Consider the following 27,592-nt stretch of genomic DNA (forward strand, 5'->3'; position numbering starts at 1 on the left):
AGGTATCCCGAACTTATGGATCCGGTTTACGAGCTGTTCGGCCTGAGCCTCCGAGTCGGGGCATGAATAAGTCCGAAGCGAGATGAATACCTGACAAGAAGTCGTCTGGGAGAGATCTTGCGGCGCAATATTTGTTGTATTGCCTACGAAACAGATGCATCGCCGATGGTATTTGGATAGGGAAAAAATGTCAGTTAATTTGTATTCCTCCATTCCTATGTCAGGCTCTCCTAGGAAGAATGCTCGAGAAGACCGCACAATATCGATTGTGTTCCCCGGCTCAATTTGTCGGTACTATACCCCCCGGAGGCGTGGCGTCCGTGACCCCACCTACGTCGATATCCAAGGAGAGGGCGCTGGTACCTTATATTCGGAGAGTGTAGGACGGTCCAGTATCCACCAGCACCGCGATGAATTTTCCCAGCGTCGAAAATCTCCAGAGATTCAAGGGGACGTTGGCTCCAGGAGCCGATTTTTTATATTTTCGTGGAGTTCCCCGCGAAAATCGGGCCAGGAATCAGGGAATCTTCCCAGAAACACCAGAAACTGATTTTGGAAGGGATCTACTCTCGCGGAGTCGTCCATGCTTCTGTGCAGGGTTGAATCATTGGACAGTTTCCGAGAATGGAAGCCTCTAACTTGCATTAAAATTACAATCACTCTGATCCACGAAATCCTACTTTCTCCAGCCAGCGTCTCTGACCGATTTAACGATTACATGGCTCAGCTAGTCGGGGACTACGCCAGACCCGACAACCCTAGAGTTGACTCGCTTGTATTTCCTCATTCGAAGAGCGTTCTTGTGATCTGTTTTCTCCGTGGAAATCCAGTGAAACTTGCCCGAAAGGCGAAGAAAAAATGACTCGATGTGCATGAATACGCTTCTCGGCCTAAGGGAAGCGCGAGCCGAGGCGCTGGCGTCATTCGCCGAGAGCGGACGAACGAACGAGCGAGAGAATGAGGCTGTCGAATAGAGAGCGTTGGTTCGTGGCATCCTCGCCCAAGACGAATTACATTCGCAGACTCGTCTATCGGATTGCGCCTGCGCTGAGAGGCGGAGTCTGCTGGAGGTCCGACTTGGGGGCAGGTTTTTGTGTCGAGGCAGAATCTGTTTAAGGAGTAATTGAGTTTGTCTTGATGGGAGTGACGGTAAGAGGTGCTGACAACCAGAGCTGCCGAAGATTCGCTGTCCTCCCTTCAAGTTCACGAATCTGACATCGAATCGTGCCTTTTAATTGCGAGAAAACTAGTTGGTTACTCCGTGTTTTAAACAATCGCTAGCTCGCTCATCCGCTCGCTTTCGTGCCTAGCGGTCCTTGAGACCGAGTGCCCGACCGACCGACCGACTGACTGACTGACGTACTGACCGGCCGAACGAGCGATCGAGCAAACGACCGATCGACGGACCGTCCATTCTTTCGTCAGCTGTTCGTCCGTCCGTTTCCCAACTATGTTATCTACGTGCGCGGGTGTAGAGTGTACGCGGTGTGAAGTACAGTGATCGCATCGGAATTTTGTGCGAAGGAATCCGAAAAAACTATTATTCGAGCCAAAGACACGACGACGGACAGGCTGCTGCTCAGAGACGAAACCCTCCGACAATTCGGGGGTGGGTTAGCAGCCGGGATGGTGGAACGACACACAGGTTGCGATTGCGGGAGAAGTTGGTGTAGTCTTTGCGGAACCAATTCCTTAGCGTCCGCCGTCGCGCAAGTCAACGGAAGGCTTAACGCAGAGCAGGTGAGAATTCACTACGAAGTCTAATTGTTCTGGCCGGATCGTCTCGTGCGTATCGTCGTCTGCTTATCAGCCGCGATCGGAAGGGAGAATGTCGAGGCACCTGTGCAACCTCTGACTCTTGATTTTGAGCTAACTTTATGAATGAGCATAAGCACAAGGTTAGCTGAAACTAGCTCACGCTCCCCGTAAGAGCAACCGGATTTGAATATCGACGTCGTCTCGAGAACAGCACAAGTGTCTGGTTGACCTTCCCGATGTCAAAAATGCTTTGAGGTCGTAAACGAGAGCTCTCGAATCAATCACAAGTAATTCTTCAGACTCTAGTCCCAGCACAGGGGCTCTTGATATTGAGTTCAAGTTAAACGAGCTTGCTTCTTTTGCTGGGCTCGATTCTAGCGGAATCCTCGATTAACCGCATATCCTACCGGAACTCCGGAGGGTTCTCCGCGAAAGCCCTCAGCTACGTACTTCGTGCTCCGTCGCGGCAAAATGACCGAAAGTACTCTGCTCGTCCCAAACTTCTAACCGATCAGGACACATCGAGCCCATCATAGGAAATGGAGACAGGACGCTTCTCCCTAACTCGGCGAATATCCATTAGATAAGAAAGAGCCATGCCAGTAAAATCCTCCGCGCTGCCGTTGAGCGCTCCAACCATGAGTGTTCAGAGATTCTGTTTTTCCCGTGAGCTCCGGAGCTCGGATTTCGGAACTCATCCCGTTCCTCTTCGCCGCAATTTTCGATAGGCAGGGTACCATTTTTGGATCCGCGTCCCGAAAATCACCAAAGTCATCCAATACTGTCACTTTCAGAATTCACCGAGTCCATCACCCGTGGAGAAGCCTCTTCCACCGCTCGTCTTGGGAAAAGGCGGCTCGGGCAGTTCTTTTCTGTACAACTCTCCACATATGGCACCGCCATCGCCTTCGAATACGCCGACCGACAATCTACTCCCAGTGGGCGCCCATTCTCCTTATAACAAGAATACCTCAGGCAAGTACCTAGTCTCCGAACCACGCCATCTTCGGGGCGGATCCAACGACTCCGGATGATTGCCAGAAATCGGAATTTATTCGAATATCGGAAAGTATTCGTGACCCTATCGGAATTCCCATCTGGGTGATTCTTTCGGCGACAAATTACACTGGTCTCCGTCATTCATCGGTGACGTGAGCTTTCCCGATCGGAATTCTAATCGAGTCACTCTAAATCGAGACCAAAGCTCACAATCGCCGACACTGAATAATTCGAATAGAGCTAGACGGTCGCGTCGACGCCCGTACGATCGCTCCGGAAAGTGTTTCTCCACTCCTCCAAACTCCGACAGAGGCAATCGGCAGATTGGAAGAATGCGTCAATCTTCCTCTTGACGATCGCCTCAGGCTCGTCGATCAGGAGTCGCAACTCTCCGAACCAAATCCTGGAATCCGGCATTAGGACAGCGGGAATTTCAGTGGCGCGATCAGTCGCTCGAGGCTCAGACAACTTTATGACTCAGACGATCTCCTCTACATGTCACTCGCGATAAAAGCTTTTTTGTCGCGCTCGGCTCTGATAAGCATTCGCGGAGCCCAAGTGGCTTGAACCTTTGACCCCCTGCGTGTTTCGCCAAAAATAATCGCGTGGTCAATAATTACGACCGAAATCTCCTTCGAATGGCACGTGAAGTCAGATCACACCGACCGAATCAACTGCAGACGAGCCGTTAGTTTCAGTTGTGTCTTCCAAGCGGCGGGAAGTAATGCTGGGCAGGGAAATTTTTCGTTCCGGGACTCCGGTCCTTCCCCGTAAGAGCCCTGAGGGAACTTCGGCGCGATGCGAGGACGACTGAGACTCAGACGTTGCGATAGCGGCGATACCCGACGGATTTCGAGCCAAAGCTCATTGATGGACAGCCGCCCCTTTGCTTTTCGAGTTTTGCTCCGACCGACGCCTCGCGGACAGTAGCGGTATAAGTGCCCGGTGAAAGCTCGAAGACAAAAAGTCGCAGAGTGTGAGCCACAGCAGTGACAGATCGGTCTAGTGTGCGACAGTCGACATGAAGCCAGCATTTGTGCTCAACTATCAGAACCTTTCAAGCGCGTTCAGGCACTGTCGCAGCCAGACAGGCGGACACGGTGGCAGTCAAGCGGGCCAACGATGCCGACGTTTCATTCAGGAAGTCTCTCACCTTACACAAGCAGTGCGCTGACAGCCGACTCTCTCTGTTTCTTTTTCTTGAGCTACTAGTTCTGTGAAGCACGCTCGAATTCGATACTCTCACGTACCATACGGAAACTCTCCATTGAGAAGACCCTCAGCCTAGAATTCATCATCGGAATCGTTCCCTTAAATTATCGTGCAAGTCCTCTGAAAAGGTCAGAGCCTCCTCGAAGGATGGAAAGCTGGACCAATTAGGCACGGATCTTGCCTCGATATTTACTGGCGGGTATCATATTTCTTCCACCCTGCTGAGCGCTCTTCACCCATCAATCCATTCCTTTATACGCCTCCCCGTCCAGTCACGGAGATGCGGTCGGAGTTCCCTCCGCGACCTTTCCGATTCGCCCATCGTCACCACGCGCGGAGGAGCGGACGAACTCGCAAGCATCGGAACGGAGAGCGAGTGGGGGTGATCTGCGATACGTTTCCGCTGAAAAAAAACTCGCTGGATTCCCGTCGGAAAATTCGGGGCCCGAAAGCTCCAACTCGGCCAAGATTGGGAGGCGTCTAACCCTCTCTCAATCATCTTGTCATCCCCGTAAGAAGGAAGCGTCTACCTTCCAATGATCATCGAATTCCCGGGTGAATGACTCGTAGAGGCAGGATTCACATAAAGGAGGATTTTCGAGACCCTCTTCGCGCGATGTGTCAGCGGTTGTCGAGCGGATGGTCTGATGGGGAGAAATTCGAAACAAGGATTACCGTAACCAGTCGTTATGGAAGCGAAAAGGGAAGATTCGATGGCAAAACAGAGGGGTCAGACGTGAAATAAAATACAGGAAGTAACGCACCAATACGTACCTCCATCATGTATTGCAGTCGAATCCGCTCATGAGAGAGCTTCCGGGAATCGAAAGCATTCCTCTATATGAAGTTTCCTCATACGTGTGGTTTCCCAAAGCACGACCCCGATATAAGACGGTAGGATTATTCAGGTCTCTCTCGCGCGGTCCCCTCTCAGATGCAATTTTCCCATGAGTGGGTCAAACTGTATGTGGAAATACTATCGATCGAAACTGCCTATCGAATGGGCTAGACCTTCTCGCACAGAAGCATCGGGGAATGAACTTATTCTCGTGGGAAGCTCTCGCGGCAAAATATTCCAAGGCGAGATTGGAACCACAAAGGCATGTCCTCTAGAATTCTAGACTACGACCTTCGAAGGCTTCTCCCGTAATTTCGCGAGTCCAGAGAGCGGATGTTCCACCCGGTTTGATAGCCAAATGGGACGGGTTGGAGTCAAAACTGACGTATGGTCGAGGGGTGAGGACTCTTAACACGTCACATGCGAGTTTGCGCTGATAACTTTCGATCCGTGCTGCTACTTTGTTTTGTACGGAAGATTGCTACTTCGGACGCAGCGGCCGGCCTTCTTGCGTCACCATTAGGTTTTCCAGAAAGTCATATAATATCAACCTTGATTTTCCTTAGGTTCCCTCCTGTTCCTTCATCGGTATGCCAATTCTTTTCGGGTAGATGCCGGACTACATTCGAACCCATTACATCGGCCGCGACCGACTGATTTCCGGAGAGAGTCGAAATCTTTCCGAGTCTCGACACTTTGGAGAAAGCCGGAATTCAAACAATTCTCTCAGACCGCTCCGTCCACTCACTGCAGGGGGGCGATGGAATTTTCAAACAACCTGCTGGCCGCACTGACCCATTGACTATTACTATAAGGAGCCGATTCTGACCCAGGCGTGACGCCAGCAGTCGTCTTGGAGCCTCAGACGTAATCAAAACTCCCTCTCCATCGGAGCTCGTGAGAGTTCCTGCGAATAGTCCGTAATTCCCATGAAGTCTGCACATCCATCGGACACCATGGATGGTCTTGGTCTCAAGTCGAGAAGCATTCGATATCGTGAAAAAACAGCTCATTGGAAGTGCGCCGCGCCGCCGCCATGACGGGCACCGACAGCACGGCTGCTCTTGGGGAACGCGTTCCGCGAGAGACCTCCGGTTCCCGAAGCCTCAGCGAGACTTGCAAACCCTCGCCTCGATTTATACACATCTGCTTTCCGGATTAGGACACCTGCGCGATCCCGTCGATGAGCTGAACTCGGAAGCCAGCTCGTAATTCGTCGGTTGTGTCTCACCGTATTCGAGAATTCTGCGCGCGAGACGTCAGTGAAGATTTGCGGTATGCTGTGATTCCCCATTCCGGAGGAATGTTCGCGATCATGATCCTCGGATCTATCGAACTCGTCAACGGCTTCAGAGGCAGCGATTGCGGCGCTGCGTTCTGGTGCGCATCCCCGAAATATGGGGTCTCGTCAAAGCTAGGGACTCGTTGAGCGTGTCGTAGGCCTTGCGAACCCTTATCTCGCTTTCGGTCCTGACCAGCCGCAGAACATAGCGGAATACCTAGCCCAAGCCGAGAAGAATGTCTTATGGAGTGGCTTTCCAGGTGGCGCGTTCAAAAAGCTGAAGGTGGAACCCGGCTGCCTCCCGCTGTCTACTGCACCTCAAGGATCTCTTAGCTCTCCGGCTTGCTTGCCTCAAACTCCAGCTCGGAGAAGACACAGGTGAGTTCAATTCACATTGAGCAGTGACGCTCCTGAAATCAAGTGAGCATGTATGGAAGACTGGGCTCGCGGTCGAGTCTCGCGAGTACTCACGGAGCATTGCCGGTGTTCTCGAGATTTTCGGAGAATCATCCCCCAAATCCACCCATTGCACTCCGACTATTCGCAAGAATATCTCCCAGATAGGCTGAGTTCTACATACACCGCTCCGAATAATGGAATTTGAAGCGGAGCACCACCGTGCTGATGACGTGACAAATTGTCCCTTATCCTCCTGCAGGACGACGTTCACCCAAGAGCAGCTGCAGGAATTAGAATCTGCTTTCGCTAAGAGTCATTATCCAGACATATACTGCAGAGAAGAATTGGCTCGCATAACGAAGCTCAACGAGGCGCGGATCCAAGTAAGTCCGATCGTGATGGAGGCAACCATCCAGAGACGGGAATAGTCCGGAAGATTTCATGTATCCTGAACGGAGAATCCTTGTCCTCTCAGGTCTGGTTTCAAAACCGACGAGCAAAGTATCGCAAGCAAGAGAAACAACTCCAAAGAGCCTTGGCTGGCCCGTCAGCGATGTTACCGGCGGCTTGCATGAGATCCATGTACCCCACCGGAGCCGCTCAACAAAGTCCCGGTGTCGTAGGAGGTTATCCCGGTGCTGGATATGGACCACCTCCTCAGAGTTTGAGCGGACCATCGCCATCGCACTACATGGCGGCGCAAGGCAACCCCTATTGTCCATCATCTCAAGCGGGGACACCATTCCACTCTCAGGGGACATCCGGCAATTCCGCAAGCAACTCGCCGGGTCACGAATGGTATACAAAGGTGAGTTTGGCCAGCGATTCACTCTCGATTCACTCACCGACCTCGGCAACATCGACGCTTCCGTTCGGAACCGCATGCGAAGACGGCTGCGGAGAAGGTCGAGCCTCGGGAGCGAAAGATCTTGGGATGCCAGGGCTCAAGAAATGCTCGTGTATTTTTCAGGCAGGAGCTTTAGCGGGACTTCGATTGAATTCTTCGTCATTACATTACCCCTCGAGCTAGACAGTGATAGCAATGTCGTATGATCTTATGGCAAACGACGCGATACAGAACGCCCGGAGTGACTTCGGTTCGACCATGAGCAACGAGACAGCTGTTTCCAGGTTCTGTTTGGATTAGGAAGCGGAATACTATCGAGAGAACCCCCAATATCAGGAGAAAGAGCTTACGATTGCAGAATCATCCGTGTACATAGAGAGCGTTTTCTACGACCCAGCACGACTTGTTCAACAACTTACAGCAATCTGAGGATGAGTCCACACAGCGGTACTTTTTCGTATGCTTGTGTTACTTTCGGGCCCTGAAAGGCAGAAGAACACACCGAGCGTGTCGGCTGAGTTGTTCCGGAGCTCTCGATTATTGTGCAGAGAGACGAGACCGGAGCGAAGGAGCGATATGCTCGGTTCCTGAATTTGTGGATGAGTCGATCGGGGCGGCAAACTCTCCGAACATGAAGGAAGGTATCGTAGAGTTTTAAAATGGTGACGCTCATCAGACAGAATTGCTTGACAGTCTCCATCGAGTCTCATTTCTTGTGTTTGCCAACAATTCAATTGATGTGATCCGCAGAGGAGCCTAGATGAAGCAGAAGACAAGAAGCGAATCTATGACGAGTGAATACAGAAAGACATACTAATCTTATCATTACTAACACTATAACCACTACGGCAACGGACAATCTGGGCTCACGAAATTCTAGTCAGACGTTCGCCACGCTCGTAACAACTTCGTGGTGCTTTCCCGCTCGGTCCGAGTGAAAACAAATGACGATGCTAACGATAACTGCGATTCTGTCACGTACGATCTTGCAGGAGGCGAGGGGAGGCGACCTCTCTCTGATAACTTACAAAAGAATGAGTATGTTTTGAACTCGACAGCGAAGATGCAGGCAGCCCGAGACCGATAAGCCTTGTATAAAATCGTATATTGTAATATCAAAATGTAACTCAGAAATGCGCCATTGAGGATCGATGATAGAGTCGACGGAGGACGATATTGAATAAACCAGAAATAAACCAAATTTATGATGAAAATTCACAAAGTCCTCATCGTCACGATCTCAAAAAAATATCTTTCCGAGCCCGCTTCCCGACTGCTGGAGAAGAGGATGAGGGACCTCGTCTCGAGCAAGCCGAGTCCCTCATTCAATTTGAAACGATGATTCTCACGAATTCTGGAATCAAGAAAGACTCTCGTCAGGTATATGAGCATCATCTGGCCGTGCGTCGAATTGGGAGGAACCGAATTCGACCCATCATAGATTTCCTCCGAATATTTGCTAGTACAGGAGCTTCAAGTCCGACGCATTGTATTTCATCGGGGAGGGTTTCCTTGCCTACATCTTCTCTTGGAATTGATCCCTCGCAGCAGAACCCAAGAGATTTCTGATACAAGGAACGGTTAATGCCCTTTTTCTGTTTATCAACTGGTATCTCCCGAATTCCCAGTTGTCTCGCATTACATAGGACAGCCGGGGATACAATTCCGTAATTTCAGTCTCCTACGCTGGATGCACAGGGGCTCTCTACCGACTTATCAACATGCAGAACCGTTTCGCCGCTTCAAGACTGAGAAAGTTCTATCTATCTTATGGTAGGACGGGTGGGTTTGGGCCTGGGTGGCAGTTGAGATGGCTGACTGTTTGGCCGGACGGCTGGTCGGGCGGCCCGACTTGGTGCATCAGGCAAAAAGGGAGCTGAGCTAAGCCAATTTACTTCCTTGGGGAGTAGCACCAGGGTCTCTAGATCAAAAGGCTGGATCCCGGACGTTCTTCCGAAGCTCCCCTCGGCCTGACTCGCCCCACTGCCATAATGTGCTCCGCCTCTGGGACTTTCGCTTCTTCACCCTCCCTTGATCTTAGCAGTCGCCCAACCCTCGTGTTGGCACCGACTGACGTGAAGCCAAGCGCCCCTGGCGGCTCGATGAAATCTCCCTACGTCTCTGTCTCGAAGCCACCACGAAGATTCCGGCTCGATTCATCAAACAAAACCGCGAAGGAAATCAATGAAGCCTGGAATCGTAACTCGTCCGATTGTCGATTTCTCAGCTGAGCAAGATTCTCGCTGCTTATGCTGGCTTGAAGTTTGCTGCTTCCAGGAGAAGCATGAGCCAGACAATTTCAGTGTGGGTTCTTCGGATAGCCCCCTGATACCCCAGAAAACAGCGCAGCGTCGCGGTGACGATACGATATGCAGCACATCAGACGCGGAGGCGATCCAGTTCACGTTCCGATTACGCCGCGCCTAGATCGAGGGACTCGAACGGGAGGATTGACCGTCTTTTTTCACCTAAGGAAATGTTCCGTAAGATTTGCGGCTTTAACCCGTGCTAGCGAGGTTTCTCCACGCCGTTGATCACCGAGCCGACCAAATCGATCATCCGAACGGGAATACTGTTGCAGAGTCGTTCCAGGAAAGAAGGTTATGTCCCTCGACTATTGATCAATCCTGCGATGTGAGCACAACAATACTCATCTGGGCGAGGACCAGCATGAGAGATGATGACATGTCCTGTCTTTCTCCTGACCAATATGTTGGAGATGAGAAGTCAGCGAAGACATCGCATGTAGACATTCAAACACTCGATAAAATTCGAAGTCACAATGAGGAGCGAGGGATTTCGTGACGAGAGAATGGATATTCTATCTCATCGCCCATCCCAGTCCACGACGGGGAAAGAGCGAAGGAATATCTAAAGCATCGTCATCCCACGCGAAGGGGCCGATGGGAAGCAGAACCTCCGAACGCATGGGAGCTACATATTCCTGTTACTGGTTCATTGCCGAACGTCTGGCCCTCGCACAAGGCCTCCCCGCTTGAGACGAGGCTCGCGCGTAAATTTTCGAGTCACATCATATACCGCATCGATTCGGATGCGCGGATACCCGCTACGTGCTCGCATAAATAGTACAACCGGAGCCAGGCTGTAAGCGGCAAGAGCTATCCGATCAATTCGTATGCCTGTAACTCTGAGACACTCCTCGTCCAAGCGATTTTCCCCGCTCTGAGACAGAATTCAGTGCTCTCGCGGACCCACATATGCGCATCGCCAGATTATTATTGTTGAGGGCCCAACAGCGGCGAACTCGTTCCTCCTTCGACCCCTGTCTCCCTGAGCTCGTTACCGGAGCGAGAGAGCGATGTGCCCAATCAGGGACACGCGCGAACCCTAGAACTCGTCTATTTAACAAACGAAGGATTCTGACCTCGCATAGTCTCGAGCTTCTCGCACGGTATTCATAACGTTAACGATTCGTTCCTCCTGCGGCTCGCAAGGTTCTCGAAGCGACGAACATTCGACGAGAGGTCTCAGAGCTGATGCTTCGCGTGCACGGTCGGGGATCCACATGAGAATCGTTGGACAAGCTCACCTTCGTAGTTGATGTTCCCGTAGGAATTCTCTATCCCCTCGAGGATCTGCTGGGCTTCTTCTTCGCTCAGCTTATCACCGATCGACGTGAGGATTCGTTTGAGTTCTGCTGTTTGCATAAAGCCGTTTCCCTGCCTGTCGAAATTCCGCAGAACCTGGGGGAGAAGAAAGTTCAGAATAGTTATCGAGGACTCTTCTGATGATTCGGATCGGGGTTCTTCCACCGGCTCACCTCTACGATTTCGGCTGGGCTGAAACTCGGTTTCCGTTTCTCCACGTTATTGCGTATCGGCATGAATTGGTCCAGGCTTAGGCGATCGTCTGAGGAGCGATTACGAATCACTAGAGATTACGAATTTGAATGGCGATGTCTCATGGATGATGGACGGGAACTCGATTTCGACGGACGGGCAAATCAAAATCTCACCCGGGGCGTAGTCTCCGGTGCACTTTTCGAGCAGACTCGCCGTCGGGTTCTGGCCACATGCGCGGAGGACATCGCCCAGATGCTTGACGAAGACCTTACCGTCACCAACCGTGTCGAATAAGGCGAATACATCGGCGTAATCTGGGGAGCAATTGAGAGGGGAAGAGCTTCTATTGCAGATCGAATCATGCGGCTCTTCACGTGGACATTGAGTGAAAAATGAGCCGCATGCTTCTGACTGAGTGAGTATAAGTACTTTTCAGCGACGATTATTCTTTTGGTCAGTAACAGACAGAGATGGCGTCTTGTAGCATGTAGCTCAATACAGCATTCTTCTGAGCGTAATCTCTGATCACCACAGTAAAGATCTGGCATGATTCACCCATGGACAAGGTTTTTGTTTCCTGCGTCGATATCGAGGGATATCGGAAGTTCAGCCCCGGGAATCTCACTCGAAGGAGTTTGGGCACGACTGTCCGAATTTCTCTCCTCAAGGAGTGAGGTATACATTACCTCCATTGGCGCACGCGCGTGCGTAAGTCGTTTTCTGCGTGAATATTTCTGGACGATTCTTCGAGAATCTCATTAGTCTCTCTCCGAGAATCCGAGTTTGGAAGCCATATCCGAGCGGAACGTCCGTATCCAATCACTTCACCTATCCACACGCACCGAGACGTCCCAGATATTCCAAGATGAGCGTGGGCGGATCACAGACGACCCTCGACAAAAAGGGAGCTCTGAACAGAGGAAAACCAAATCTACCGCAGATTCTTTTCCCGTCGTTGTGATCTAAATTCCCCTCCGGCTGCGCCGCATGTATTCCGTCCTGACCCACAGAGCCTTCTCGTGAAGCGAGAAATCGTCAGACCTTAGCGCTCATCGTATTTCCGCTCTCTATAAATAATTACGGGAAAACGCACGCCCCCGTAGAACTGGTGATGAATGACGGGTCCATGAGCACAGGAGATTGCTTGTAGCATTTGGCGTCGAGCCATACCGCGGCGCACAGCACGCGTCGCCTCTACGTGAAGCCCTCACTATTAACGGTAGCATGCAAGATGTCAATATCAGCGAATCGTTTCCTCTCGAATGGAGGACTGCGAAATCTCGCGAGTTCTTACCTTCTGGAGCAAGAGACATGCTTATTCCGGAGTGGATTGCGCAGTATTGAGCAAAGAGAGCTGGACGCCGATTTCAACCGATGTACTCGTAGCAATGACCTGCGGCAAGATCCCTCATGTCTCATGCGAATTAAGAAAGGGTACAAAGGAACCACTAAGTCGCGGTTGGCGAAGTCCACTTTAGTCCATTCCGTGGTCAGTACTCAGGATAGCGATGTGACGCATCGGCGAGTAGTGGTACTCTGCGCCGATATTCCGCGTCGAGTCTCTGAGATTCACGATGGCTTGAATGATAGCACAAATGTTTATCACATACATTGCAGCTTGTGTTTATTGAATTATTCCGAGTTCCATGCCTTGCACGTTCTGCCGCAACGTGAACATTACACACGATGACACGATCCGGACTCGGTCAAGCCAGAATCTGTTCATCGAACTCATGAGAAATGGCGATCGCTTTCTAAGTTCTCTCTTCTCCGTCTCTATTACGTACTCGTATTTATTCATCAATCGATTCCTGGTCATTCGATTTTCGTTCGAAAGTCTCCTAAGTCCGCTCGTTCTATGACTCGTAATAATAATTATAATGATAATAATTCATTAATAATAAGATTATATATTATTATCAATGTCGTCGTTTATCGTACAATCGTCGTCGTCATTTTGTCGGAACGCATAACTTGGAAAAACCTAGTGTTATCGAAGGACGTGAATGCCTACGACCCGCTGCTCATAACGAGTCGCGCATCGTAATGAACATACAAATAAGGATTTACAGTGGAATTACAGTCGATTGCTTTGGATACTGCAACTTCGACACCTTCAAAGATACAACCTTTCAACTTTCACCGCAAATTACAAAAGGAACAAAAGTGATTGATATGAGAAACGTTTGGCAAAATTAAGAGAACTCCGGGAACAATACAAACGGCTTGATATGGTTGGAATCCAGTTTGGAATAGATATCAGCTTTCTTGAATGGCACATAGTGAGATCCTCTCGTTTGCGACTCCGGTCTCCCCTTCGCTCCGAATCGTACAATGATCGCAATAGTTTCCGAGCTACCGTGACTAACTATGACAAGAACCGTATTAAGTGACTGTGTTGCTTCCCAGTGGAATTTCCTGATCGACTCTAGTTCGTTCCCACTTCCAAACCCAAGGTCGGGGCCCGTCGCGGCCTGCTGTATTTGGATCCGTATGAGCGTTCCGAGGGCGAGGTTTTCGTCCGCTTGCTCTCTTCTTCTTCTTCTTCCATAAGAGACTGTACAAAAAGCCGGTGGTGATTAATTCGTGTGTTCTCCCATATCGGATGTCGAGTCGGAGTGATTCATATTTCACTTTCAATCTGACTACGTTCATCTCGTCCTAATGTACAAGGTTCCCTGTGTTAACATCAAGTTGTTTGGTGTGACAAGAGTTTGTTCGGGCTTTCAAGTGCAATTATTATAGCTGTAGCATAGCTCTAGGTTGGCTACATGGCGTTGTGGACTGCGTTGTCTTGTCGAAAATCTAATTCCCCGTTCAAACTAAACGATCACCCTGCAGCGATGGAAGATTGCTAAGGCTGTGGTGTGATGGCACCTGGAAAATTCGGCTCGGTCACAATAGGTTCAGGGGAAAATGCTCCCAATGGGGCTCATCCGCCTTGAAGTCTGAGCTGGAACACTCACCCTGTTACCTTCGCCACCTGGTCCAACGGCAGCCCCCCTTTCCGTGCCATGGAGTATGAGTTGGTTGAACTCAAGTTCCAGTGTTTCACGGGCTTTCGTGTTCTGTGAAGGTATTTGCAACAAAATCGCCATCGCGTTTGCATCGAAAGCCTGCAAGTAGAAATCGTGTCAGCTCAGATTCGATTGCGGCACAATAATTTCATGATCAACGTATTTTCTGACTGTCCGTCCCGCTACTGGGGGTTGTGCTCTCCAACCTGTAGGATCACTAGCATGGGGAGCTCGTGATCTGATTTTGATTTATTCCTTTCGGGGGAACGAGAGAATGATGAGCGTGATTATTGATCACTTACCTCGTCGAGAGCAATCAATGCACCGTGGACACCACTTTCTAGGTGTATGTTTGCCGCATAATCCCGGAGACCGACTTGATTCAACCAGCGCATCACTCGCTCGTTCGACCAGACGAGGACATCGCGCGAAGATTCATGTTCGGCGAGGCGTCGTCTGAAAGCACACCGTATCGCTCATTGCTCGATTCCGACGCAGAAAACTCAGAATCATGGGTGTCGATCAAGGGCAGATTCCCTCGCCCAGCAAAGAAGCCAAACTCACCTTTCTTCGAGTTGGATACGATCAAAATTCAATCGTTTCAGACATTGGAACCCGCACGTCAGAGATATACGGTGGAGGTTGTCGACCATTTTCAGGTGGACTCTCAAATCTTTTTTCGTGAGATGTTCGAGCATTCGGGCATCCACCAAGCACTCCATGAATGTAGACCTGTATTGTGCCAGGCCGAGTGAAGGCAACCACTCGTTTCCGAGCCATTCGTGATTCATTTCACCGAACGCTAAACCGCCATTTGGCAGCAAAAGTGGCTTCGCAGGTCCAACTCCTTGAGGACCTCCGCTGCTTCCTTGTCCAGCCGGAGCTGTCAATGCCACCATTTCCTGGAATTGATTGTCATAGTCAAGAGATTTTTCAGCCGATATCCCCCATGGGGAGTGACGCCATTCCAAATTATGTCAATTATGTATCGGGGGTTGTCGAGAAGAGATTCACGTTTCCGCTGATCGTGATGCTCGAGGAAATACCCTACCTGAATGGCCAGCCGAAGTTTCAGTCGATGTAAGGGATTGCTTATTCCGATCTCTCGTTGTATTTCGGTGTCAGAGAGAGCGGACATGATAGCTCCCGACTTGACGTTTGCTCTGCATGCAGCAACATACCAAGGAGGCATTCCAACCCACAATTCCAGCCAGGCCACAATCGTCGGCCCATTCCAGAGTGCAAATGGCGTCCCGGCCTGCAATCGTGTCCCGAAGAATGTTATACCGCCGGCACGATGGGACGTCGCGAATGAATAAGCAGCGAGAGAATGCGCTGCCGACATAAAATACCTTCAACGACTCCATGAGCAAATCATGTTTGTTTTTCGTTCGTCGGTCGACGGTGGCTTGAGAGTCTTTCCCAGCGCCTCGAGCGAATCCCGCCAGGTCTCTCGATGATATGGAGGCTGTCGGGGACGCTAAGCCGGATTGGGAACCGACTATGTCACTGCAGCTACCGTACTCACTGTCCGAGTACATATTGCTGATCCCCACCACTGTTAAGGAGAGAGAGAGGAACTGAGCTTTTCGATTTCCCGCCTCCAGATAGATGATGACATCTGATACTCTCCTGAATATATCCGGAGAATATATATATCTGATGATCCCGTCGAGGAATCCTAGATGAGAGAAAATCGCTGTTTCGCTTACTCGAATTGCTCTTCTTGTCTTTCTTTGTGAATAAGCGTCCGAATGAGCTCTTGATGCCTTTGTTCTTCTTCTTGCCCGACAGGGATTCTTGGGAAGTCGCCGTGCTGATTGACACAGGGAGAATGACCGTTAGCTTGAGCCTAGCGTCCCATGCAGAATCGACAAGTGCATATCAAGCAAGGCAGCCTACCTCATTCCACCGGCGGGACTCTGAAGTCCACTGACGTCACGCATCATCAGATTGCAGTGCATTTGTCGCTCAGCTATGATCTGCGCCATGGTTCGGCTCTGCGCGAGAGGCCGATGCTCCATTGGTCCGACACCATGGAACATAACGCTTGAGACCGCGTTCGCTTGTTGTGATATATTCGTCGATGACGGTATCGACCGGGCTTCCATGGGGTGCGTTTGCTGCGACGAAACCTTCGGCGAAAAACGTTGAGATGAGGATCCTTGCCAGATATTTGTGAACCGGGTTTGGGGTATTTCGTATTGGAAAATCTTCTACTGACCTGTTGTTGAGCCTGCGCCGCAGAGATCAATTGCGATCGATGCCAAGAATCCGCAACGCGCGATTCCAATTCCTCGGCGCGCTGTTCCGTGTTTTCCTATCGAAAGCGAGCATTGAAAACCAAGCGCCATCAGGAATAAGACCGACGAGACAGGGACGGGGGGGAACTCTCTTGACCACTGGACGTACCATCCAACGGGGAAGGGGATCTCATGGGGAGCGTGGAACTCACCTTCTCTTCTTGGATGAGGAGGATTTCGTTGTTGATGGCATCCAGTTGGTGTTGGAGCATCATGGCCAATGCTTGAGCTTCGCTTTGGTCAGATGCAGGGTCGCCCATTATCCATTTGGTATCCGCATCTTCTTTTTCTGAATGATGCTCGAGACCATTGGATAACGATACGTTGGCATATTCGGTCGCTGCGAAAAAAATAAAAAGAAATTATCAAGTTAGCCGTTCATCGTTCAATGAAAAACGATTAGCCGTTCACTCGGAGACATTGTTGTGGAGTTGGAGGGGGCGAAGCCAGATCTTCCGCCTCTCTCCTGTCCGTGAACTCACCCATTGCATGAGCAGTCGCAAGCTGCTCCTCGTGGAACTGCTGCATGTGCACGATTTCCGCTCGCATTCGCTCAACTTCCTGAACGACTTTCGATCGTTCGCTGGCGGCACCCTCGACAGCTTTCCGTGTTTTGTCCAATTCTTGTATGAGACAGTTCTTCTCCTCGAGCGCTTCCATCCTCTCCTTGAGCTGCATCTCGAGTCGTTCCTTGCTCTCTTGTAGAAGTTTATCGACCGTACCGCTGAGTTTCTGAGAGTGCTCCTCATTCATCTTCTCTCTTTGACGAGCACGGGTCAGCTCTTGCGACTTCTCCTCGAGCTGGAGCTCGAGTCGCGTGAGTCTGTCCTGGACACTCTTATCAATCTGTGCCTTGGTTTGCGCTCCGGCTTCACCGCTGCTCTGGGCCGCTTCGGCGGCAGCGGTAGCTTTGGCAGCTTCTTCGATGAGTTTCTCTTCCCGAGCCGAGGCCGACAGAACTTTCTCTTCCGCCATTTGCAGTCGCTCTTGCAGGGAGCGACACCTTTCCTCCGCCAGTCGTAGCTGCGCCGAATGCGCTGACACTTCATGTTCCAGTTTCTCGTTCACGTCGTGCAGGGAGACTGACTCACGCTGCGCATTTAGGCACCTGCAAGCAAATTTGGATGTTCAGAATGACTCGAGCAGACCCAAGCTCGTTTCTATCTGCTTCCTTCGTTCCGAAATTTGAACCCAGGGCCCGACTTTGCGTGTTTATTCTAATGTTCCCATCCGATCTCCTCCACGTTCAGGAGAATCGCTTCGGTCACCCGAGGGTCGCACCGATAGGAACCAATGAAATTATTCAGACTCTCACGATTGTGATATCACATAATTCCGAATCCGAGGAAATTCCTGAGACTCCGGTGCTCTATTCAGTTGAAAATCTTCCCCCGATTGGTTGGTTCTACGGTTTGCGCCGCTGGCTCTTGCTCCTTGCATCTCGATACGGCGCGGTCTCGAATCAGAACGCTCGTAACCGAAATATTGAGATCCCGTGATTCCATTGCTTATACATGGCGCGAAAATTCCCGGAGCCCAGACTCACTAAGAACTCACGCTATCGGAAAAAGAAATCTCAACTTGAGTAGAATCGTTAGAAAACGAACCGTTTCTCTAGAGTGGCTATTCGCTCTTCTTGATCTTCTTTTTGAGCATTGTTCTCCGCGAGGTCGCGACACAGCCGTTGGTTCTCCTCCTTCATTTGCAGAAGTTCTTTCTGGGTATCTCGAAGTACCTGCAGAAAAATTCCAGAGACCCCGTCATTCTCCATCTGAAGGATATCCAGCGGAGCTAATTCAAAGTGCAATTCTTCGATTCGGTGCGCCTACGGCCTAGAAATTACCTCTTCGATGTCTCTGCAACGAGCCTTCAATTCGACAATCTGACCGCGACTCCGAGCTAACTCAGCCGTTTGTCGTTCTAGTTGGCTCTCCAGATCTTGAACTGTCTGGTTTGCGCCGGATTGCGACGCTTTGCCCTGGGACGCCTCTTCCGAATGGTTGGATGCTTGCGCGGAACTCTGCAGGGATGAGAGTATTTGCTTTGAATTCTCGAAAACAAGAGCGATAAGTTCAGTATATTCTCGCGTGATGATTTCCAATCTCATCCGGGAATCTCTTTGATCGACTGCAAGCTTGGCAGAATGAGCAGCGCTGTCCGCTCACAGATCGACACCATGTGTGAGTCTGAGAAGACCAGCTTGCGTGGGATCATTTCCCCGAGGGCAGGAAGACGTTGACAATGGAAGAGCGTGAACAGTTGAGAGTACCAACCTGAATTATGGGAGGCTGTTGGTTTGCTTGCTGATGTCGATGTTGAACGTTCTGTTGACTAGTTACTTGGGACAACTGATCCGTTGTCCGAGATAGTTCCTCTTCGAGTTGCGAAACCCGTTCCAGAGCCGCCCGGAGACGCTCTCGCACCTTTGAAGAGATCCATCAGGTTACTCATCCCCGCAGAGCATCGAAAATGAAGCGGGACCGTTGAATGAAATCACGCTGAGGCTAGACTGCAATTATTCATTACCTTCTCATCTAAAGCTTTGTGGTGCTCGAATAGACTCTTGAGAGCTTTGAGAACTTCAACCTCCGAACTGACGCCAGCGGGTGATTGGGCCTGCCTCTTCACCACGGTCATTCGTAGGGATCTTTCGTGTCTCGAAACTAGACACTCGAGGTGTTCCAAGAGCAGTCGAGTATTGTTTCGTTCAGCTTTCAGTTCTGGAAATGGAGAAACATGAAGACTACATCGTCCGAATACTGGCTTCCGAAGCCAACGCATTCGCGGCGAAAAGTTCTCCACGAAAACTCGTACGAGACATCGCCATCTTCCTGACACTTCCATGAATTCTCAGACATCCGTGAAACACTCAAATAAAGGAATTCTCAAGCTGATGGACGGCTATCAAATCCTCCTGAATGAGCAAATGTGGTGCAGACGAGATCGCGGACTGATTTGAGAGCGTTTCAAGCTTCGATTGAAACTTATTTCGAGCCACGGCTCATTGGCGCTCCCTTACCGGCAATTTCTTCATCTCTTTCGAGCATGTGCTCTCTGGCAGCATTGAGCTCTTTGCTCAGAGTGGCGTAGTCTTTCGGCACTGTCTGAGACATTTGTCGAGCCAGGGCATCCCGTTCCTTTTGCACATCCATCATCTTCTGCTGCTGAGTCGTCAGTTGCTCCTTTGAATGAAGAGATCGGAATTTTAATCGGCGGTTCGACTGAAACCATACGCTTCTCGCCCCGCAGAATCGGAAGCTGTACTGCAGCAGCTGAGACCGAATTTCAGTGTCACGCTCAGAACTTTCCGAAAGAACCTCGACGACGTTAATCATCACACGTTCTTTCCCTAAAGTATTCGTCTGAGACCCCGGAAAATATTTCCTCCCTGAGCGCCGAATCTTTAAGAAAGCCGAGACGGAAAGCGCCGCATCTCTACATTACAACGACAGTAAAGAGCCATCCTGAGCGGGCCGGCGTCAAGATTAATTGGCGGCTTGACACTGAAACGACACTACCGCGCGATTCGACCGCGCCGTCTCAATCCGTCGTCACCGTGTGAAGGAGGAACACGGTGTGCGCCACGCTCGCGCCCCCCCAAGCTTACCTGGGTCTCTCTGAGTGTTTCCATGAGTTTATCTCGCTCGTCCAACATGTTCACCATCAACTGCTCGAAGTTGCTCTCATTCTGAGCTTCTCCGCCCACAGCACCTGCAGCCGGGCCGCTGCTCCGGTCCTCGACGATCGTGGGCATCACGTCACAGATCATGTTCCACATGATGAACGCGGATTATTCGTTTGACGCTAGAATTTAATCGAGATCTCCCCACTTTCGGTCCTCGATCGATTTACGGAGAGAACGAGTCTTCGACCGGTGTACCGACCAACCGGATGGCTGATTGACTGGCGGTCCGTCTGACTGATTGAGTGACAGGCAGACGGACGGACAGAGAAGAAAGCAAGGGCTGTGCTTCGGCGATCCAACGGGGCCGGCCGCTTCTAGATGGCCGAAAAGGCCGGACTCCGCGCCATCGCCCACATGACGAGATCACCACTATGTAAACCAGCGGGGCTCACACGAAACTCACATGAGCCCCCTCAAAGAAGCGAGATGAAAAACCATCATAAGCTCTGCTGGGCTATTCACAAGTAAATATGGAGCTGCGCTCAGTGAGAGAAGCCCGATCTGAATGAACGCATTGAGCTCCGTAGCTGCGCGGGCTTTTCAAGCGGTTGGTTCGCGACGAATCCAGCCGAGGGCTCGTGGATCGTGGATTGAATTTCATTTGAGATAATCCCGGGTGGCCCAGGATGAACTTCCGATTGGCTATTCGCTCCTATTCACTAGGGTAGGGTAACGAATGTCGGGATCGACCTTGAGTCGCGGAATCCTCAGAGTGAGTTCCGGTACTACGAGGCAAGAATCCCAGAGCCATCTCAGAGCCGCCTCATGAGTTCAGCGTATTTTTTTTGTGTCAGGATCGAGCTTTTTTATTCATACCGCTCGGGGAGCCCGTCAGCGATAATACAGTGTTTTAATAGTTGTGTCGTTGGGTTCCTGGTGGCTCGCCGTAAATATCATCCTGTCGGTTCCATTGATCAGGAGCAATTCTGGAAATGAATGGGTAAAGTTCACGAGTGTCTGAAACACCGCAACGAAGTCATGAGGCGTAGATCGGGGCAAAGCTTCAAATGATTCTCCTCGACAATCTATATACACACACGATATCCGAACGAAATAAACAAACCTTGAGCGCTCTCGGGTGAAATACAGACTTCGTTCTTACTCAGAATGTCTAGGATAGAAAGACGTCCGTCGGTGTTTTTGAGCATAATCAAATTCTGGCTAAGCCTGGAAACGACTGTCAGTTAGCCGATTTGCCAGATACGGTGTTTGAGTACGCAATTAGCAGAGACTGAATATCCTACCTCCGAATGTAGCTGAAGTCCTCCATCTGAATATTTTTCCGCCATACGATACCCCGACTCGTGTAGATTCTAAATTCGTGGAGAGTCTGTATCAGAGTATGCGTAGAGTTCACTGGAAGCAGGTCTCTGTGGGGAGTAAGCATTTCTGTCAAATCGAGAGATCGAGTCTCGATCCTCGACCGAGTGATCCATGCGAAAGACATAGAACTTCGGATCGTGCAACAAACTCACATGACCGTCTCACTAGCCGCGCTCAAAATGTCCTCGATTTTCCTTTCCGTGATGCTCAACGTCGACACGACGCCCTTGTCGTGAAGTATGTACAAGACCGTGTCGTTGTAAGTATGGAGACGGACGGGTAACTGCAACGGGAATCGTATTCAGCCGCTCAGAGCAACGAGCCTAACGACGAAAGGAACCTGATAAGAGCGGCATCCCAAGACTCTTCAATCAAAGAAAGGCGACATGCTACCTTGAAAAATCCGGCAAAATCTGCCGGTATCGGTTTATCTTGATTGAGCGACGTGGAGTGCAGGAGCACGGATTTCGGGATGATGTACAGCGACGCACCTGAAAAGTTAGCTGAATCGATAACTCTCGTGACCGGGATTCGTGCTGCGACAGTTTGGGAAATGACAGATCGACGAAAGTAGATTTCTTGAATACGAACTTGTAGTGTTCAGTCCCTGCTGACACAGAACAGCCAATCGAGCTCCTACTGGTTGAATTCGACTTATCCTTGTGCAATTCTTGATGCGAATATGAGTTGTCGCCCTCCCTGTGTCCTGAATAAGCATCGAGTGGACATATTTGGAAGGTGGATCATAACGCATCTCGATCGTGCAAATTATTCAACTCGATATATCGAAACTCTGTGGTTGATCTACCTGTCGATAGATGATTATGTATTCGTTGTGGAAGACCACAATGCGGCTGCCCCACGATGTCGACATCAGATAAGGCTGCGCTTTGATCCTAAGCGTCCACATGAATCCTCCTTGAGTAGGTTCAAGCGCTGTCACCGTGTTGTTACCGTAGACGATACATGCCGCGTCGTTGCATTGAATGTTTTCGATCTGTTTCCAAAAAATTCTTTCAAATTTTTCATCGTCAGTAGACTACCCTTGGGTCTTGAATTCGCACGAAACTCAGATTGAGATATATTCAGCAACTGATAAGCGGAGACCTTCCCCCATTCAACGATCCGGCAGGACGATTCGAACCTTGTGTATCAGCGCCCGTTTCCAGATGAGACTGCTCTCCTCGGTCTTGGAACAAACTACGGTGTTTTTCGCGCAGCAGTAAATCGCCCGTGTGCCGTTGGGCATCGACAAGGTGGCCATATTTGAATCGATCGTCAAATTATGTAACACCTGAATAAATGATTCCTCAGTTCTGCTGGAAATCTCCCGAATCCGCGAGATATAGGCTGCTCGAATCCGAATAGGATCCATCAATATGTGCTGCTCACCACTTCGTGAACGAAGTAGAAGTAATAAGGCATTTGGGAACTCTTCTTGGCTCTGTGGAACAGAACAGCAAATCTGCACACCAACAGCACTAAACTCGCGATTGCAAGGGCACAGATAATATTCCTAGATCTCCTCTTCGTCTTCGCGTCTGCCGAACAGAATTCGATTAGGGTCGTGGATCTCCCGTTATCTTCTTGAGATGGGAGACTTGTTCTCGGAGCACGGGAAGGCTTCACTAACAATAATTCATCAACCTACTTGTCTGACAGACTCCGGGCGATCCCTCGGGCGCCGGCAGCCCGGGCCCGGGTATTGGTAGAGAATTATTGTTCTCATGGAACGTCGTTTCTTCACAGTCTTCTTCTAGAGTTGAATACGCTCGCCGCTTGTTGACGAGCTTCAGGCGTTTTTCTACCAAACTAAGAGAGTTCATGACCGTCCCTCCATCGTCAGTCCGTTCATCACTGTTGAAGTACTGCTTGTACCTCGACGTTTTCCCCAAACTGCCACCGAACATTTCCATTCATTAGCTATGAAAACTAATCTGTCACGAAAAATGGAAACCACATGTTTCTGCAGACATGATGTAGGACATCATCTGAATCTGGTAGGATTTTTCGATGTTTGGATCGTCGGAGCCTCGATCTGTTTGAGATCGGTTTCGGGCACTTCTTAGGCTCAGATGCTAACCTTTTGCTAGGGGCGGAATCCGAGCGTAGTTCCGACACACGCACTAGATCCCCCTTTGTCTCTCTCTCTCTTTCTGCGACATAGTCTCAGTCTCAGAGCGGAGCTTTTCTCGAAGTCCTACGGAACTTCAGCTCTCTCTCACTTGTTTCCTCCCCTAGCTAACCATATTCTTAGGGCATTAGGCCCCCCGAACGACACGAATACGCTATAAGAACGTGGGGGTTACGTGACTGGGATACAACTCATTGGTGAGCTCCCGAGCAGGGTGGAAACGTCTCAGAACTCCTGGGTTTGTGGGGATTGTATGAGCGTGACAATCATGACGGAAGTCGATGCTTTCGGGGAAGTGGACAAGAACAAATTTATTCAATGTGCCTAGTGTATCGCATGCCACTCCGCACCGGACCGGTGCAGCGAGCATGTATCAGCGGTTCAAATCAATGTATTAACAATCGAATCCGTTTCTCAAAAGCAACAGAAATGCTTTCAACCATCGCTCCCGACAACGGCCACCGAGCGTCGAGCGAGATCGACGATTCCGTTGTCGAATATTTTTCCTCTGTATAAGTAAGTGTTTAATGTATATATATATTTTATGTATATATATTCATTTTTGAGAATTGATAGATGACTGATTTCCACGTACTCGGGCTCTGGCTCGAGTCCGACGACTTCGCTAACAATTTTTGGTAGAGTCAGTGTGAAAAAACCATCTCAAAACGAATTGGGTCTATTCTATATTAGTTTCATCCTCTCAAGGCGTCGCACGTTCACCGGAAACATCTTCACTCGATGGTGCCGGCGGTGGAGGCGTCGAGGACGATTTGGGACATTCAGCTTTCTCATCTTGCAAGGATTGAGCTTCTTCCAGCTCTTCATCGATAGTCTGTTCCACAACGACAGACGCAGGTGCCGTCGCTGCCGCGGCGGCCGCAGCAGCTGCGGATTGCGGTGCTTGCACAATGACCGGTTGATAAACAACCAGATGTTCTCTGACCGGGGCTGAATCGGAGCTTGTGAAAGTAGCTGACGACAGGGGTTTTGTAACGAACATGTTCGCGTTTTCCCCGGGAAAAACGTGGATTTGTTGCTGCTGCTGCTGTTGTTGATACTCCTCATCGGGCATAATCGAAGCGACGGCTTCCTGCAACGAAGCCTGTTCCTCTTCGACGACGATTTCCGAATGGACCGGTAGAGGGTTCTGATCGATGAGCAGGTGTTGAGGGGGAATCGGCGACGGCTCCCGGCTCAGCGAGTCGGGGGTGGCCATGCCGAGGCTCAAACCTAGACTAGCGTTAACGTGAACGGGGGACGCTGGAGCCGACCTCGTCGAGCCTCCACCGTAGGGAGCTCTGAAGCACGGAAGACCTCTCTGTCTCCGACGACGGAACGCTTGTTCAACGAGTTTATCTTCGGAAGACGGATCGATTCTCCAGAACGAGCCTTTCCCGGGCTCTTCCTGTGATCTAGCTACTTTCATGAAATAGCGATTCAATGATAAGTTATGTCGTATAGAATTCTGCCAGCCTTTCTCGGCATTCCTATAGTAGGGATAGTTTTTGGTGATGTATGAATAAATACCGCTCAGCGTGAGCTGTTTGTCTGGAGTCGACGAGATCGCCTGCACAATCAATTGCGCGTAACTGAATGGTGGCTTCTGTTCATCGGAAGCGAGAGACGTGCCGCCGCCGCCGCCACCACCACCAACGCCGCCACTCGAAGCGCCAATTTCGTGCTTTATGTTGCTTTTTTGAGGTTGCAGCAAGTTGACCATGTGTTGATGAGCTGCCGCGTTCGTGACGTTTGTAACAATATTACGATGCTGGAGAGTATGAAACGACGACATTGAAACGCCTGAGCGCGGTGACGTTGGACAAGAGTTGGCAGCTGATATGGTACCGGTCGGCGAAGGGCACGGACTCGGCATGATGAGGTCCTCATGGGTTGGGATATTGATTTTCAGCGGCTGGAATCGCACTAGGTTCGGATTAAGATTATTGAAGTGATTCGGCTGAGTTGTCTGAGCTTTCGGTGTCGTCAGCTGAAGAGGTGCAGCTGACGGGCAGAGCTCTTCGGAAGCTGCCGATGGCACTTGCTTTGGTGATGGTATCGATCGCGGCGGTAGTTCAAAGTCCAACGCGTCCTTAGTCTGAAGTACACACCGCTCGCGGGAGTAGGTTGCCGGCTCCAGGCATGACGTAAACATGATTTTGATATTTGTCGATGGGAACCGCAGAGTGCACGTAGGCGCTAATTTCACGGGGGGAGTTCCTTTCCTACAGAAGGCACCGTCGACGAAGACGCCGTTCTTCCCATTGCACAACATGTGGATGTATCGTCCCTCATTGAAGAGTTCAAGGTGTTTGCGCGAGATGAACGACGAATTCCCCATGGAAACATCGACGTCACCGTTGGCGGAGTTTCGGCCGATGGTGATCCGTTTCTTGAACATAAAGTATTGGAACTCACGGCCGTCGAGTCGGGCCAAGGGACTTTCGGCTCCCTCCGTAACATAATTGGCGTGAAACACTCTCGGGCCCTCGGAAGCCCGGGCCCCGCTCTCGTCTCTAGCATAGTTGCTCATCGCTCTAGGTGAGCATCGGGACAACGACGATCTTTCACCCACGTGAGACGAGCCGCCGAAAACCGGTGGAATACACGCTCAAAGCGTACAATCCATTGGCAGATTACAGTCTGAGCGAAAATCTCGAACTTGAGCGATCAACAAAAATATTCTCCGTGGTCTAACAGCCGGTGGAAGGACACCGATACAAATGACGTAATGGCGCGAACATTTCAAAACCCGCGGGAGGCCCGGAGTTTTTCAGAAGGCCTCGGAACGTAACCGCTCACGGAATCCGACCGAATTCGCGAGACTTAAATTCGCAGACTCTTCGTCAGTGTTTCTCCTTGAGTCGTTCCGCCGAGGAGGAATAATTGTTTCGGGCTCCACCATCAACTTGGCAGAAGGAGTGCGAGTATTCGCCCACCACTGCACATACACGCACTGATAACGCATGTGAGAGGGGCCTCCCGAGCTGATCGCGAATTTTTCACGCGAGAACACATTGCATGAGGTTCTGATAAGACACTCATCAAGTGGCGCTCTCGGGGTCGCTCGGAATATTCGTAGTCACCGGCGGATGAGATCTGCGAGAGCACTCCTCGGCCAGGTGGCGCTGTTCAGTGACTGCTGGCGGATTCTTGATTATCGTTTAGCTTCCGGTCGAAACTCGCGCAGACTTGCCGAAAACCGGACGAGCCGTATCAGCGGCGAGCCGATGGTTGATCGCAGCGACCGTGAGCGTCGAGCTGACCCGATATAGGTAGTCCGGAACATGTCCCTTCAGTCACATGCCCCTCTGCCGGCCTCGCAGACGCGTCCTCATCTAATGCGGAAAATCACTCTCTACCCGAGAAGAGCTCCAAGCGATCGTCTGATGCCAGCGGTTGCGACTCCTTACCGAACCGAACGATGCCGAAGCTCAGAGTTGCCGTCCTCGAGGATGAGGATTGAGGCTTGTTTCGAAATGGGCGGAGCTTACATGGGCTCCACATGGGTTCCCCTCGCACATGTGCAATGATATTCCTTTCATGAGTGTCAGCATCCGGAGTCGGAGCCATGCATCTACCAGATCGTCGTGACCGATCATTAATTATGATTTGGGCTGGGAGTTCATCACGGCACCTTTCCCGAAAATTCACGGTGCCGTGAATTTTTTTGATGATCACTTTTTCAGCATCTCTCGACCGCCAGGTTCTTCTTCCGATAGTGGAATCCTTATCTCCACGTCGAAACCGCTCTTAGAAGTCTGGAACCATCTCAAAGAAGAGTGAAAAAAAAATCACGGCATCTCAGGAAGAAGGAAAATTAACGGCTTCCGGCGCGACTGTGAATTCCGTGATGGATTCCCAGTCCTAATTATGATTGGTTGCGCTGACCGGTGGGCACTTTTTGATTTGAGATCAAAAGCCGAGGAAGGTACTCTCCGGAATATTGAGAACCGGCTTGAAATCGAGAAGAACCGATTCCTCCGAGAAGA

General features: G+C 50.5%; 5 protein-coding genes across 5 annotated transcripts; 1 reads left to right on the forward strand and 4 right to left on the reverse strand.

The window, feature by feature from the left end:
• The first annotated feature begins 1,272 nt into the window (after nucleotides 1-1,272).
• LOC100900626 (homeobox protein prophet of Pit-1) lies at nucleotides 1,273-7,518 on the forward strand. Its single transcript, XM_029110791.1, has 6 exons — nucleotides 1,273-1,740; nucleotides 2,553-2,737; nucleotides 6,339-6,467; nucleotides 6,748-6,871; nucleotides 6,964-7,296; nucleotides 7,459-7,518. The coding sequence occupies exons 1-6, from the start codon at nucleotides 1,627-1,629 to the stop codon at nucleotides 7,516-7,518; spliced, it is 945 nt and encodes a 314-aa protein (XP_028966624.1). The 5' UTR covers nucleotides 1,273-1,626.
• A 1,010-nt stretch (nucleotides 7,519-8,528) lies between these two features.
• On the reverse strand, nucleotides 8,529-12,528 carry LOC100908304 (myosin-2 essential light chain). The gene is made up of 5 exons (XM_003740966.1): nucleotides 12,433-12,528; nucleotides 11,312-11,452; nucleotides 11,117-11,205; nucleotides 10,886-11,039; nucleotides 8,529-8,689 (listed from the first exon to the last, which is right to left on the reverse strand). The coding sequence occupies exons 1-5, from the start codon at nucleotides 12,449-12,451 to the stop codon at nucleotides 8,661-8,663; spliced, it is 432 nt and encodes a 143-aa protein (XP_003741014.1). The 5' UTR covers nucleotides 12,452-12,528; the 3' UTR covers nucleotides 8,529-8,660.
• Nucleotides 12,529-13,955: 1,427 nt separating this feature from the next.
• On the reverse strand, nucleotides 13,956-20,236 carry Liprin-alpha (PTPRF interacting protein alpha). The gene is made up of 17 exons (XM_029110803.1): nucleotides 20,066-20,236; nucleotides 19,478-19,640; nucleotides 18,985-19,178; nucleotides 18,732-18,881; nucleotides 18,302-18,508; nucleotides 18,066-18,193; nucleotides 16,941-17,566; nucleotides 16,611-16,798; nucleotides 16,380-16,475; nucleotides 16,058-16,290; nucleotides 15,868-16,007; nucleotides 15,508-15,713; nucleotides 15,207-15,413; nucleotides 14,720-15,057; nucleotides 14,458-14,611; nucleotides 14,105-14,254; nucleotides 13,956-14,015 (listed from the first exon to the last, which is right to left on the reverse strand). Exons 1-17 carry the CDS (start codon nucleotides 20,234-20,236, stop codon nucleotides 13,956-13,958), a joined length of 3,411 nt encoding a protein of 1,136 aa, XP_028966636.1.
• A 738-nt stretch (nucleotides 20,237-20,974) lies between these two features.
• Nucleotides 20,975-23,376, reverse strand: LOC114828083 (uncharacterized). The gene is made up of 10 exons (XM_029110804.1): nucleotides 23,118-23,376; nucleotides 22,859-23,007; nucleotides 22,611-22,760; nucleotides 22,275-22,463; nucleotides 22,058-22,172; nucleotides 21,860-21,957; nucleotides 21,641-21,749; nucleotides 21,388-21,532; nucleotides 21,235-21,310; nucleotides 20,975-21,100 (listed from the first exon to the last, which is right to left on the reverse strand). The coding sequence occupies exons 1-10, from the start codon at nucleotides 23,374-23,376 to the stop codon at nucleotides 20,975-20,977; spliced, it is 1,416 nt and encodes a 471-aa protein (XP_028966637.1).
• A 927-nt stretch (nucleotides 23,377-24,303) lies between these two features.
• Nucleotides 24,304-26,233, reverse strand: LOC100900916 (forkhead box protein K2-like). The gene has a single exon (XM_029110805.1). The coding sequence runs from the start codon at nucleotides 26,131-26,133 to the stop codon at nucleotides 24,304-24,306; it is 1,830 nt and encodes a 609-aa protein (XP_028966638.1). The 5' UTR covers nucleotides 26,134-26,233.
• Nucleotides 26,234-27,592: the final 1,359 nt, after the last annotated feature.

The sequence above is a fragment of the Galendromus occidentalis genome, unplaced genomic scaffold (assembly GCF_000255335.2).
Source record: "Galendromus occidentalis unplaced genomic scaffold, Mocc_1.1 scf7180000077116, whole genome shotgun sequence".
NCBI classification, from domain to species: Eukaryota; Metazoa; Arthropoda; class Arachnida; order Mesostigmata; family Phytoseiidae; genus Galendromus; species Galendromus occidentalis.

What these genes read in the sequence shown, in the direction of transcription:
- LOC100900916 (XM_029110805.1), bottom strand. Translation starts at nt 26,133, where the DNA reads ATGAGCAACTATGCTAGAGACGAGAGCGGGGCCCGGGCTTCCGAGGGC.
- LOC100908304 (XM_003740966.1), bottom strand. An exon ending in GCCCAGCCGAAATCGTAGAG is followed by an intron (nt 11,040 to 11,116) that starts GTGAGCCGGTGG and finishes CTTCTCCCCCAG; the next exon opens with GTTCTGCGGAATTTCGACAG. An exon ending in CGGGAACATCAACTACGAAG is followed by an intron (nt 8,690 to 10,885) that starts GTGAGCTTGTCC and finishes TCTTGATTCCAG; the next exon opens with AATTCGTGAGAATCATCGTT.
- LOC100900626 (XM_029110791.1), top strand. Translation starts at nt 1,627, where the DNA reads ATGGTGGAACGACACACAGGTTGCGATTGCGGGAGAAGTTGGTGTAGT. An exon ending in GAAGGCTTAACGCAGAGCAG is followed by an intron (nt 1,741 to 2,552) that starts GTGAGAATTCAC and finishes TGTCACTTTCAG; the next exon opens with AATTCACCGAGTCCATCACC. An exon ending in CCAGCTCGGAGAAGACACAG is followed by an intron (nt 6,468 to 6,747) that starts GTGAGTTCAATT and finishes ATCCTCCTGCAG; the next exon opens with GACGACGTTCACCCAAGAGC.
- Liprin-alpha (XM_029110803.1), bottom strand. Translation starts at nt 20,236, where the DNA reads ATGTGGAACATGATCTGTGACGTGATGCCCACGATCGTCGAGGACCGG. An exon ending in ATAGCCACTCTAGAGAAACG is followed by an intron (nt 17,567 to 18,065) that starts GTTCGTTTTCTA and finishes ATTTGCTTGCAG; the next exon opens with GTGCCTAAATGCGCAGCGTG. An exon ending in AGACAAGAAGAGCAATTCGA is followed by an intron (nt 15,714 to 15,867) that starts GTAAGCGAAACA and finishes TCTCCTTAACAG; the next exon opens with TGGTGGGGATCAGCAATATG.
- LOC114828083 (XM_029110804.1), bottom strand. Translation starts at nt 23,376, where the DNA reads ATGTTCGGTGGCAGTTTGGGGAAAACGTCGAGGTACAAGCAGTACTTC. An exon ending in AACGGGCGCTGATACACAAG is followed by an intron (nt 22,464 to 22,610) that starts GTTCGAATCGTC and finishes TTTTGGAAACAG; the next exon opens with ATCGAAAACATTCAATGCAA. An exon ending in GCAGGGACTGAACACTACAA is followed by an intron (nt 21,958 to 22,057) that starts GTTCGTATTCAA and finishes CTAACTTTTCAG; the next exon opens with GTGCGTCGCTGTACATCATC.